The sequence below is a fragment of the Triticum urartu genome, chromosome 3A, assembly GCF_056163025.1.
Source record: "Triticum urartu cultivar PI428250 chromosome 3A, HENAU_Tu73, whole genome shotgun sequence".
Lineage (NCBI taxonomy): Eukaryota > Viridiplantae > Streptophyta > Magnoliopsida > Poales > Poaceae > Triticum > Triticum urartu.
In genome coordinates, this window is record NC_141875.1 from 190656090 (window position 1) to 190669816 (window position 13727).

Genomic DNA, 13727 nt, shown 5'->3' on the forward strand with positions numbered 1-13727 from the left:
GGTTGATAAGACAGTACTATCTTAAATCTTGCATGTAATTTAGAGATGGCAAAAAGATATGTCTACGATGAGTTATATCTTAGCCTTATCTTCAATAACCAGAAATTTCTTAAAACATGGTGAGATAAATTATGCTAAGAGATCATCTCTTGTCTTATCTTAAATAAGAGAAGACAAACCTTTTTTTATGAATTCTCTCTTCTTCACCTCATCATTTATCCTATGTGGCACTCCTAAGATAGCACTATTGTACATGCCCTTAGCGATTATGCAATAACAAACGTATATGTGCATCAATCCATGCCGAGGCCCGGGGCTTTATCCCTCTTTCCGGAAAAAATGGATGCAAAACCATGAACTGATTTACATCATTATGCATCAAGATACCTACAGGGTCCGGCTATTCCGTTTAAACTGCCCAAAACCTAAGGCGAACCTTCTTATGAACTTTATCCCTATCACAAGATCATCACTCATAGGAGCAAGGGTAATCATGTCACAATCTACAACATAAACACACAGCTAATCTTACATTCCCAAGAAACGCAACAATAACATTGCTGACACCAACATGCGGATGACAAGATTTTACAATTAACTCAACATGCATCTATCTTTGGTTTTGATCTGTGGCTGGATTGCTTGTAGCTGATGATGCTGGCGCCCTTCCGTTGGCCACCCCATTTTCCACTGGAGCAGGCGTCCCCCACTTCCCGTCGGACTCCAACGGCTCCATCACTTTAACAGATCCATCTGACAGCCCGACTGCGAATTGATTTGGTTCTTGGGGGTGTGCAGCGACAACAAAAGGGTAAACGGGTGGATTGCTGGAGCCAAGAGAGGTATGGTTGTTAGATCATATAAGAAGCAAGTAAGAGCAGTAAACTTATAGTGGAACGGAAATTCAAAAATACAAATGTCATAGTTTCTTGTCTATGTCTATTGTACTTTACACTAGATATCCAATGATTTGGCTTGTATTTACGTAAATGGTTAATGGACGTCAACAGTCAACACCTATCCCACATGTTTCCCACAATAATGTCAAGACATTGGTGATTACCTATCTTACATTGCATCGGTCATCAACTAAACACTGCCTCCGTGTATTACCTTGCTCTTGAAACCAGGAAGCTAGGTCTTACAAAGTTGAGTACTCATTAAGCCAGTCCACCAATACCAAAACTTGAACGAATAAAAATGCCAGTAAATACACCTCGACATTAGCCAATCAACATGTAGCTGATGATCTTACCCACCAACAATTTCTACACTGCCTTGTTCTCAACAATTTCTACACTGCGCGCTTCCCCGACCTCTTCTCCATCGCGGTAGAACCCCTGATCTCGGTTGAGAGGGCCCTTATTGACCTAGGGCGCCTTGCTTTTCGGAGGCCCTTTGGCCCTCCGGAATCCGCCGCCTGGCGTGCGTTGCTGGACTGTGTTGCTCTTCACGAACCGGTGGTTGATAGTGACCTTGACCGGGTGAGATGGCGCCTCGAACCTTCGGGGCAATTCTCCAGCAATTTCTACACTGATGATCTTACACCTCGACATTAGCCAATCAACATGTAGCTGATGATCTTACCCACCAACAATTTCTACACTGCCTTGTTCTCAAAATTTCTACACAGCACGCTTCCCCGACCTCTTCTCCATCGCGGTAGAACCCCTGATCTCGGTTGAGAGGGCCCTTATTGACCTAGGGCGCCTTGCTTTTCGGAGGCCCTTTGGCCCTCCGGAATCCGCCGCCTGGCGTGCGTTGCTGGACTGCGTTGCTCTTCACGAACCGGTGGTTGATAGTGACCTTGACCGGGTGAGATGGCGCCTCGAACCTTCGGGGCAATTCTCCACCAGGTCTCTATACCAGGCCATCGCTCCCTCCTCCGCCCCCCCCCCCCCCCCCTTGTGACGGTGTGGTCCATCCGCCTGCCCCTGAAAATCTGGATCTTCATGTGGCAGTGGATTCGCGGTCGACTCCCGTCTGGCGTTGAGGTCCGCAAGCGCAATGGCCCAGGATCCGGCCTCTGCCCTCTTTGCGGCGTTCCCGAGGACTCAAGTCACATCTTCTCCTGCGTCTCCGCGCGATTCGTTTGGAGTTGTTTCCGTGACGTGGTGGGCGGAAATTGGTGTCACACCAACTTCCCCGACTTATTTGACGAGCTCCAGTCCTCCCCCTTGTCTTCTCGCCACATTAGGTGGCTTGAGATCGGTGTCCTCGCTTGGACCCTATGGACGATCCGCAATAAGCTTGTGATCCAGCGCGTTCCTCTTCGACGAGCTACTGACGCTATCTTCAAACTGTCTGGTTTCTTGCAGCTTTGGCGGCTGCTTAGCCGCCCCCAGGACCGCGACGCCATCTCAGCCTTCATCGCCGACCTTCGCTCGATGGCTGTCCGCCTGTCGCCGCCGCCCCTGCTGCCACCGCCGGATCCCGACTAGTCGGTTGTTGGGCCCCTGGACCCCTGGGCCCCCCGCCCTTTTCTTTGTGTTTTTGTCTCTTTCTTTTTTGGGCTTGTTGAGTTGTGCCCTCAGCAGAACCTTCCTCTTGTTTGTGAGACTTGGGTGCGTGTGAACTTTGTCCTTGTATGTGTGCTCTGTGGCGGTTTGCTTTATTTATAAAGCGGGGCGAAAACCTTTTTCGGTAAGCACACATGTTCTTTTTTCTTTCTTAACTTGAAAGTTTGCGTGAAAAATATAACGGGTTAAATGTTTCTGAGACTGGAATTTGAACGAATTTTGTTGTTATTAATACATTAATATTCATCGATTTCCCCAAATATATGTATTTCCATAATATCCAATGCAATTCCATACTGAAAATTTGCTTGCTGATCAGTTATCGGATGGTTATAATCTTTCAGAGGGCAAATGAAAATCAAAATGTAGCAGCACTCAGAATTTGTGGCATGATGTTCAGGCCAATATTGTGCAACCAATGTACAAAAAGGGATTACCTGTTTATGGCTGTCGTAGACATGTAAGCAGATGATGCAATTCGGCATCGTAATCTCAAGTTATCCGCATCAAAGATGGCAACATTACCATCAGTAAAAGCAGCAAAAACTAGTTGGCTATTGCACGAGTACGATGCGTGTGATATGGCAGCTGACAAAGTGCCCTGAGGTATCCACTGAAACAAGATCGAGAAAGAGATTATTAACAGACACAGACAGTAAGAAAATGTTTCCATCAAATATATGCTACCTGGTAGATTCTCTCCATCTTGGATGCATCATAAATAGCTATCTGAGTCTCATGGACTACTAACAAGCGATTTTGGTCAGAATTAAACTGAACCCTTGTGTCTCCTGATGGAGTCTTCCCAGCTGGCATTTGTATAGCGACCAATTTCTTCTTTTCCCAAGAATCGGTGGCCCACACACATAACTGCAAAATGAGGACAGTAAATGACTGACCAATGAAAATGCAAAAATAGAAAGAGTGTCATTAGTAGTAACCTGTGCATCAGCGCCAGAAGACACAAGTATATGCAGGCTGTTGGAAAAGGCCAATCCAGTTATCCTCTTTTGATGTCCTTTGAGTCTAATTTTGACCTGAAAAGGTAAAGCTCAATACAGCAGCAAAGCAGTGATTCAATAACATGATAATCTGTGGCAGTTTTTAAGTTTTAGTACCTCATCTACCCTGACATTGTATATGTGGATGGTTGAATCTTCCATTCCAATTGCTATGATGTTATTATCTTGAGGGTGAAATGCTAAAAAGGTCGATGCTGGTGGAGGTGGCATGAATGTTGTCATCACCTGTAGGAAAGATGCTGTTAATGTTTCAGCAAAATGCACCTTATTCTTGATTTAAAGAGGGGATACAGCACAGTACAAAGGCCTCATGGGCCACCCCAGAAATTGGACCTGATTGGCCCATCCACATACAACATACATATATACTTAAGACATACAGATGCATCATTCAAAATTCCTGAAGTTTTGAAATACATCCAAATAAAATAACTAAAATTACCTTAAATGTCATCATATTAAACAATGAGACCTTTCCACCACATGCAGACATCACATAAGAATCATTCTTGGAGAGTGCAATGCATGGGACTGACTCCTCAGGAGGTGTTTCCCCGATATCATTTGCCATGACAAGGCCACTGTTTGGTTGCCAATGCTGTGGCACAACACTAGCCGTGGCCTGTTCAGATGAAAGGAAAATTTTATACAACAATCTGAATTAACCTAAACACAAGGAATCAATAGAAAAAATATATATACCTTCCCACTTGGATTCTGCTCATTTCGGTTCCATTTCCACAGCCTTTGAATGGCATTAGACCCTAGTGCTAACAAACCGACACCAGAATTTGTGTACAGAAGTCTGACAACCTGCATATGTTGGTAAGCTTCTCAGAAATTTCGTGATGAAAAAGTACAAACACACAATCAAGAATAAGATGGACCGAACCTTGCTGGTTTGGTCTGGAGTTTCTGGCAATGTAGCTACACGGAATTGCTGGGGATTTAGAACTTCCATCAGCTCCCAAGGTTTCGCTTTATCAGGTTTTTCTTCTGAGATTCTTGGCTTTATATCTATGCTTCTAGATGCTGGATCAGCGCCATTCTATCATAATCATGATTAAGTAAGATTGCATTGTTGTTGATAAGGTAGCATAGAGGCATTAAAACATATGAAACTTATCAAAGTCTACTTTCTTCTGGATCAGCATACCAGTATAGGAGATGGCTTTGCAGGAGAGTTCCTGTCTAAGTTATCCATTCGGCCAATGTTAGGAGAGATGCCCGCAACAACAGGAGCACCTGAGACCTATTAATTCAACACTCAAGGTTAGAAACTTTCTGAAAACTACGCCCGCAATCTGTCATGACAATAGCAGGCAGGAATACATGTGCTTACCTTCATCGCAGAAGCTTCATATGGTGACCTAAACGCCTCGAAAGGCCGGTTCCCAAAAGCCCGTAAAGACCTGAGCCCATCAGAATTTGCAAGTATCTTAAAGCCATTGTCTACTGTAGTAACAGCAAGAAGATTCCCCTCTTTATTGAACCTTAACCGGGGAAGGCCCTGTTGCAATGTACAGAGGTTAGATTACTAAATGGAGAAAAGGTTGGCAAATATAATAGGGAACAGAGACTAACTGGCAAGCCTCCATCGGCATCAATAAAGGTAAGCATGTTGGTGTTATCAACATCCCAAATTTTAATTTGGTTATCTTCCCCGGCAGCTAAAATGTGATTCTGAGCTGTATCAAACTGCACAACACCCTGCACTACACCAGATGCCTTTTTGCGGAATCCAGAATATGTTCTCTTGATAGATCCTTCGCTTTCGTTCCACTCAACCAAATGTGAGTCTCCCTCTTTGCTTGTTCCGCATGAGAACAACCTTCAAATAATCGACAAGTAAAATATTACATCTAGAATAACTCGAAACACTTCTAGTGAGCAAAATAACACATCATGTTTACCTAGTTCCATCGGCACTATAAAGCATTGTAGTACACCATTTTCCTGGAGCATCATAGTCCACCCTAGATCCCGCATTGTCATAAAGCCATGCCTTAATTTTCCCATCAATGGAAGTTGAGAATATAAACTGTAGGGAACACAATAAAATTGTGTATCAGTACACCAGAAAAACGCTTAAGTGCTTGAAAAAGCCATGCACCCATAAACCTCGCTCAGTTCACAAAGTACAGGCATCATCCATAATGGCTCATACTGCCTCAATTCAAATTAAAGTTGAGTACACTTTGGAGGCATATATAAGGAGCAACCACAGATATCATCATTGCATTCGAAGTGTTGATGCCTAAATATTCTATTCAGACAACATACCTGAATAGTCTCTTTGTGGTGAGGGCAAATAGAATACACAGGTGCCTCGTGCCCTTCAAACGAATATATTTTCTGTCCATGCATATCCCAGACCTACAAAATGGAAAGGAAGTTACAGAAGACCAGGCCTGGGGAAAATGAAATAGATGATAACCATTTACGACAAGTCAAATACCCTTATCAGCTTGTCATCTCCGCAAGTGACAACACAGAGTTGCTTATTTGGCCGGGAGAATGCTATGTCATTAACTCCTCCAGAATGAGCCTCAATCTGACATGATGAATAAATGATTTAGTAACAAAAGTTATTTAATAAAATATGAAATGTAACATCTATAAAATTGAAGTTCAATGCGGAATTAGAAGTTCTACAAACCTCTAAAACTTGGCGTGCTTCATTTGGTTGTTGGTATGCGTACAGATGGATCAAATGTTTTGCGAATGCAACTCCTAAAAACCAAAAAAGAGGAAGCTTAAGCAACAATGGAGCACAATATGGGGAACTTAAGCAACAATGGAGTGCAATGCAGAGTTACTGACTGAAGATTGAATATTAGCACTAACCAATCAAGTCTCCATCAGGGCTCCATGTAACTCGATTAATGGGCATGGAAGAGTCTTTAGCCAAGACACTCTTTTCTCATAAGACGTAAAATAGTCAGGCACATATATAATATCAAAACATGTAGACACTTGCAAACAAGTACAAGACTACAAGTAAAAGCAAACAGGAGTAAATTACATTCAGAACTTCAACTTGTTTGAGATCTCAGTTACCTGAAATTGTGCTGAACATGCTTGCATGTCCCAAATTTTGAAGGGCTTTGAGACCAGCCTCTCACGCAGACCAATCTCCCAAAGTGCAAATTCACCATTAGCAGATCCAACTATTGAGCAGTAAATAAGATGAGAAAATCAATAAGGTGTTGTTCGAAGATTTGCCCAAACCACATGAGACACCTTTTGTACTTGCCAAGTTGGTACTACATCATTTTTTTAAGATAAGAGTAAATGAGGAATCTTAATTGTACCTAGTAGTAGTGTATGACGAGAAGGATGAAAGTCCATGCTAGTTACATTAGATCCCTGTGATAATGTGCACGCCACTGTCCTAGGAAGGTCATCCAATGACCATGAAGGTTGAGGAGTAGGTGCAGGATAGGTGGCCTGCAAATAAGTACAGATAATTTTCTTCAGCTCATGCAAAATGCACCGTGGTCGTAAATCTTGACTCAGTGCAACATTACCTCATCAATACCATGTCCAGTGGGCCTCAATCGCTTCATTAGTTGCTCAGATTCTGCACTTTGATAGTCTGATATAGCTGGGCGTTTCATCATGCCTGGGGAAATAATGTACTGTTAAGTATAGAACTGAGGTCATAGGACAACCAAACACATAGTACATTTCCCATCACAACAAACAAAATGGCAATAATAAAACTACATGTTCATTTTTCTTGCCATGAAGAACTAAAGCTCTACATCCTGAAAGAACTAAGCCAGGACTGTTAAGTTAATCTCATAAAGTAACTGTAGAACATTGATCCATTATACTCCTTAATATACAAGTCAATATGAAGTATTACATATACATAAAAGGGGCCTTGGAGAAGAGAGAAAAGTACTATACATATATCTCCCTACAAAACAGAAACTACATGACGGAGGTAATAACAACAGTGGCATGTATGTGATCATCTCAGTACAGAATCACACACATGAAGAGCATAATGCTCCAAAGATGAACTGGCATAAAGTATATGGCACACCAAACTCTGCATTGAAAATAACTTATTGCTCTAGTTTATCGTGTAATTACTTCATTGTAGATTCGTTACTTCTCACAACATTGTTACTTCGGACACACAAAGGCGAGAATAGGTAGAAGTATCTGCCATTTTTCAAGAAGGTAAGTGGGGACTTAAACCCAAGAACCCAACAACAACAACCTTGTGCTTAACCACTAGGTAACATGGATGTCCCTTCTTAATTGCATATAAACGTCTGATTTACGAATCCATGCGTTCTAATGAGTTGAGACCAAGGTAACAGTGCATGTTTCTAAGATACAAATTAACAACCCATTCCCTCTCCAAAAATAACTTCCTGATTGCAAAAACGAGAATAAAATCCTAATAACACCACAAGACATGCAGACTAATGGATCTGTGTTTGCGCTCTGGCAACAACAACAATGGTAATGATGACTGGCAAACTTGAAAGAATATTTAGCATGAATATAACAGCAGAAATATTTATCGACTTGTCTTAGCAAGGAAACTTTATTCGAGACCTTCCCCATAAAACCATTGCAAGGGTACTCTGTGGAGAATGCTTAGCATTGGATACAATTGCAGAAAGTCTAATTAGGGCTACAACGGTCAAGGTAACTGCAACTCCAACGAAATAGAAGTGCCCAACCACCAATTGCACAGGCTGATTGCAAGGATCATCTCATAACTCATATTTCTTGTTCAGCAGATCTTAAGTTTTCATTAAAAATCAACACCAGAAAATTTTTTATAAAAAAATAACCAGAAAGCCAGGTATGTCAACTATGTTTACAGATTATGCTTGAATATGCCATCCCTAGTGAGAGAAAAAGGTATGCATAACCAGATGGCCAGGTTTAGGTCAGAGGAAGATTACAAGGGGAGTGTTTTTTTATTTTGAACTGCAAGGGGAGTGTATTAGTAACAACATCTTCTGTACGTAAAAAGGTAAAACTCCAGACATAAGACGTGTTAGTTATTATCAACTAGCGAAGTATCAAGTTTGGTTCAAAGATGTGTGAAACAAGCCACTCGATGCATGTCAACAGAAAGGCACAAGTTTACCACAATACCTTGATTTGGTGGAACAGACATTGATGATGCTGCCACGGCAGCAGACTGAATGGATGAAGAAACAGCAGCACTTGTCATCCAACCAGCTAAAGATGGACCGGCAGGAGGAGGAGGCTGGAATGGCTGCGTTAATGAACATACTGGATGTTAGTAAACTATAAGGATCATAAAACGCACATAAGCAGGAAATGATATTATAGAGAGAACATACAGCATGGCCTGTGAGTGGCTGGTATGCTGCACCAGCCTTCGGAACAGCTGCCAATGGTACAGATACAGGAGATGTACGTGCTCCATTGGGAGGAGAGCAAGTGTGATCCGTGAATAATGTCTTGATATCTGGATTTGGCCGAGGGTTCTTACAAAGTTGATGCTGCCAGTTTAAGCTGCACATGTTCTCAAGGAATTATGAAACATGAAAACAGACTCAGATAGCATAACACCATTAGATTATTTAGTGCAAACCTTTGGTTAATTAAAGTCCGCAAACGGGATGCCTTAAGGGTTGGAAAGACAAGTTTTTCCCGGAAAAGGGGATTTGCTTCGATTAGTTTTTTTAGCTCAATCAGCATAATACTGCGAGCAGATTTTGTATCCCCATACTTAGATAGCTGTTCATTTTCCCTGCAGGAAAATAGCAAACTGTAAATGGTTTGAGCTAATTTACAGAGAATAGTAAAACCAAAATACTAATAATATATACATAAACAAATTAGATTGATGAAAAAGGCACACACATACCACATAAATTGTTAAAAGCAACAGTTCAGGAATGCCACCACACTCAAGAACAAGAATTTACAAATCATAACTAAGTACTACATGTGGACCCTGGTTAATAATGTTTTCCAAGTAGCCATCTTATAATAACCCCTTGTATTGTTTCAAGTAGCCATGTGCACCCATATTTAGTAGATAATAACTGGATTATCAAAGTGTTAACAGGTCGATGCAGTTGCCCTGCCTGTAAGCTCAGTCAGCTAAAAGTTTCATTTTAATCCATGATATGACAAAAAAAAAATGAACGATGTGAGACAAAATGAAACCGTGCCAAGCGTAGAAGTTCAATACTATAAGTTAAAATATCAAGAAAGATATTTGAATTTGTGTTTCAACAGTCCGAAGCAATTGAAGATCCAAACACTTTTCTAAACAACCAACTATATCATTTTCCACTGTATTACTGGTAACAGCCCACAGAAAGGTACAGATTAGTGAGGAACCATATAACACAAACATCAATTACAAGAAGCTTCCAGGATGGCTTACGCATAAAGAAAAAGAAAAAACAGACAATAATGATAACATGGGGTAGGAAAAAAGAACCTGAAATTCTCAAGAGTGAGAAGCTGTGTTATCTCTTTATATAACTCCTCGTTGAATGTCGAGAAGACTTTAAGATCCTTGACAAGAATATCTACCGCCTTTGCTCTATCATGCCTGTTAGAAATTATTACAGCAAATTAGTAAACTTTAGTTTCAACCAATGCCAAAAACATGGGACAGGAAACCCCTGATACTTTTCAGAGTGGGGTACAAATCCACAAGAAATGCAAGAATATTACCTATCAAGAGCTTCCAAATACTTCTGCTTCCTGATCTCAAAGAAGATCTTCATCGAATACCTATTGTCGTCCACCTTGGTGAAACCTGAGAGATACCTTTCCACCTCATCCCACTCCCCAGCATGGACCTTCTCCTCAAAGTACTTGACGTTGAAGTAAAAGCCTGACTCTTGTTCAAGCCTGCAGCATCATGCATCATCAAAATCACATAAAAAGATTGCAATATTCCATTGCACTAAACATAATAATAGATGGACCAGAGCTCGAAGGGACAAAAAATGGTAGTATAAGCACTTAGGAAGACCCTGGCAGTGCAGTTCTTGAGCTCACAACATTGTTTTTCCCAATACCAGTAACTCTAGCGCTCACTACTGCCAACCCGAGCTGTCCACCGTAGGCGTCACGCATGACCGTACTACAGAATACAAGTGAAAACAAAACAGAGTTCCAGATCAATCCATTTGTTTAGATGGATGGTTGCATACCCAGTTGCGCGCTCAATGTCCAAATTTGGCAGGGATTTCGCAACAACACTGCAATCCAGGTAAATGCCATCTACGCTTCTCCATTTACTGATGTTTTACTCGGAAAAGGCGCCGCACAGGAGACAACAATGCCACGCAATCACTGGACTAACTACTTTTTTTATCTGGACTAACCACAGTTGATCTAGAAGATCTCACTTTCTACCAATTGAAGTGGCCGGCAGAGAAGAAAAGGAAATAGTCTAAGTTACGGCAGAAAAAAAACTAGTAGCTCATTATTATTTGCGCACGCTGAAGGAAAAAGAAACAAGAGGAAAAAGACACGACTCACGCGATCGCGAAATTTCGAATCTACCCCTGAACTGCCCAACTAAAAGGGAAATTGCGGTAGAGACTAAGCGAATCCATTTTGACTAAAATGGATTAAAGAATGGGAGTACCTAGAACTTATCTAGATGAGATATAATTTGGTCTCATTCACTTGGAAAACAAGAACATATAACATCCACGTCAGCACACACGCATCTTATAGCATCACATCCAATGGCTATAAAAGATGAATAAGACCAAATTATATCTCATCTAGATGAGTTCTAACAAAACTGTTAAAGAATAATTATCACGGAGAAGAAAAAAAAAGATAAGAACGACCGAACACGAAACTTGGCAGGGATTTACCGCGCGTACGGAACAGATCAAACGGAGCAAAAGTAATAAAAGGAAATAAACATTTCTCCCCATGAACTCAAAACCCAAAACAAAGTAGTACTACTAGACGCGAGAAAAAACACCCGGAGATTTATTCCGGGGAAATCGCGAAAAGGAAAAAAAATCACAGCGCACCGAAACAAATCCCTAGGGGCTGGCTTCTGGAGCCCAGCCAGCCACCAACCGAGAGAGAGAAAAAAAGAACAGCCCACGGGCCGGCAGGGGAGGAGAGAGACGGCGGCAGGGTACCGACTTGTGCACGGTCTCCTTGAACTTCTCCTCGTCGAGGAACTGGAGGATGAGGAAGACGAGCTCGCGGCTGAGGGACGACATGGCGCCCGCGCCGCCACCCAGGAGCTCGATCTGGCCCGCCGCCGGCGCTCGCGCGGGCTCGGAGCGAGCGGGCGAATTCTAGGGTTCCGCCGGCGTCGTCGCCGCCCCTCTCGTGAGGAGAGAGAGATGGATGGGGGGAGAGAGAGACGGAGAGATGTGGAGGGAGGGAGGGAGGGAGGACGGATGCAGAGGGAGAGAGAGAAACTTTAGTCTCGCTTTCTTCGATGCGTTGCAGACCTCTCGCCCTTTTCTCTCTCCCCACGCCACCCCCACTGGCTTATCTGCGATACGCGGCGCGTCGTATCGATATGCCCGAGTGCTTATGGATAGGCTGGTGGTCTTATATGAGAGGCTGGGAGAAGCGGAATCGAAGGGCGCGGGATTAAATTGGGTGGATATTCGTGAGCTGGCGTCCGGTCGTGAGGGCGACGTGGGCGCGAGACGAGTCGGGTGCCCGTGGATCGCGACGCAAGAGCGTGCCGCCACACGACACGACACGAGACGAGACGAGACGAGACGATACGTGGGTTAAACCGCGCTACGAGTGGACGGTCTCTCGGATCGGTTTGCGTAGCGTGGACAGGGTAGTTAATGGCGTACCACCGACTGAGTGAATGGGGTGACGTGTATCCATCGTGCGCTGTCCAACCAGCGGGTACTGGAAAATTGGAGCTGTGGCAAAGATTGACTTGCCCGATCTAAAATGACCACGAACGCCCGCTGATCAATTCAGTGCTCATCTCGATTGTGAAATTGATCGCCCAGATGTGTCTCCAACCAATCCGTTTGACTTGGTTTTCTCAGTTTGACCGAGTGAATGCAAAAATGTCGAAAACTTTTTTATCCTTTATTTCTCTCGCTACCAATGCTCCACTCCAATCTTTTTTTTTCGAAAATGATCCAGATCTATTACCAAAGTTCAGCGGAAGTACAAAGCATCTCAAACATAATAAAAATTACATTAAGATTCCAAGACCCCAAGCAATCACTATTGCCGTCAGAACGAGCCGCCGACGCGTTGTTGTCGCCTCTCTCCTACCGGCGCTGGCTTGACCTTGACGCTGACAGCCAAGAAGTCTTCGTGCACGTGCTCCTAAGAACCAACGCCCTGAAACCACAGTCATCGCCATTGAACCCGTGCATAGATCCGGAATACCTGACACCAAATCTCGCCACAAGACAATAAACCTAACCTCACCGCCCCAAAGAGACGGCAGGAATCTACGCCGGAGCTTCATCGACTACGCCCAGACAAACATGCTCGAGAAGGATCGGAACCCGGAAGACAAACTCGAAGAAATAGCGCCGCCATCCGCGTGAGCACCACACCTGCGAGGACCGAAAATCCTAACCTAAACTACTAACCGGAACGGGGGCACTGGGATTCCCCTCCCCACCACCATCCAATAGGGCGGCAGGCAGAGGAGAGGCGAATCCACGAACTCGTTGGCGAAGTTTGGAGAGAAGAGTTTGCCCTAACCGCCCTGGGTTAGGGAAGGAAAATGACCCCCCCCTATGCTTCACTCCAATCTAAGAGCATCTCCAAGGCGGACCCTCAGACCGCCCGCAATTGTCCGAACCACATGGTCCACACGTAGTTTGCCATCCAACGTGGCATGTATCGGTCCATCGAGCGGTCCATACATACTTTTTCGACAAACTCGAGACAGACATGGGGGGCTTTGCAAGAGTCCGGACAGCGGCCATGAAGGCCTCCGACACCCCCGACCCACACAAAACTCTTCCCGGACCCCGCGATTCCATTCTCCCCATTTTCTCTCCTTCCACTTTCTTTCTTGCCTTCACCGTCGCTCCACCACCCCGCCCGCCACGCCACACCCCTGCCGGAACTATACCTGTCTATCACCACCAGCGTTCCAGTCGAGCTCCACCCCGCTTCTCCTCTATCGCCGTTCATGAAGGAAATATGCCCTAGAGGCAATAATAAAGTTGTTATTTATATT

General features: G+C 43.6%; 1 protein-coding gene across 1 annotated transcript; it reads right to left on the minus strand.

The window, feature by feature from the left end:
* Positions 1 to 340: 340 nt before the first annotated feature.
* Positions 341 to 11978, minus strand: LOC125543561 (protein TPR1). The gene is made up of 25 exons (XM_048706936.2): positions 11684 to 11978; positions 10238 to 10417; positions 9999 to 10112; positions 9138 to 9296; positions 8884 to 9058; positions 8672 to 8795; positions 7072 to 7166; positions 6856 to 6991; positions 6602 to 6711; positions 6389 to 6458; positions 6201 to 6274; positions 6000 to 6095; positions 5825 to 5917; positions 5455 to 5582; positions 5126 to 5372; positions 4884 to 5051; positions 4698 to 4793; positions 4434 to 4589; positions 4244 to 4354; positions 3984 to 4163; positions 3638 to 3766; positions 3461 to 3556; positions 3207 to 3389; positions 2957 to 3132; positions 341 to 827 (listed from the first exon to the last, which is right to left on the minus strand). The coding sequence occupies exons 1-25, from the start codon at positions 11761 to 11763 to the stop codon at positions 611 to 613; spliced, it is 3393 nt and encodes a 1130-aa protein (XP_048562893.1). The 5' UTR covers positions 11764 to 11978; the 3' UTR covers positions 341 to 610.
* Between the last annotated feature and the right edge of the window lie 1749 nt (positions 11979 to 13727).

Bases quoted from the DNA above. Each gene is read 5' to 3' on its own strand.
- LOC125543561 (XM_048706936.2), bottom strand. From the start codon at position 11,763: ATGTCGTCCCTCAGCCGCGAGCTCGTCTTCCTCATCCTCCAGTTCCTC. The intron at 4,590-4,697 runs GTATGCTGATCC...TGATTATGATAG, and splicing joins CAAAGCCATCTCCTATACTG to AATGGCGCTGATCCAGCATC. The intron at 4,355-4,433 runs GTTCGGTCCATC...CAACATATGCAG, and splicing joins CTCCAGACCAAACCAGCAAG to GTTGTCAGACTTCTGTACAC.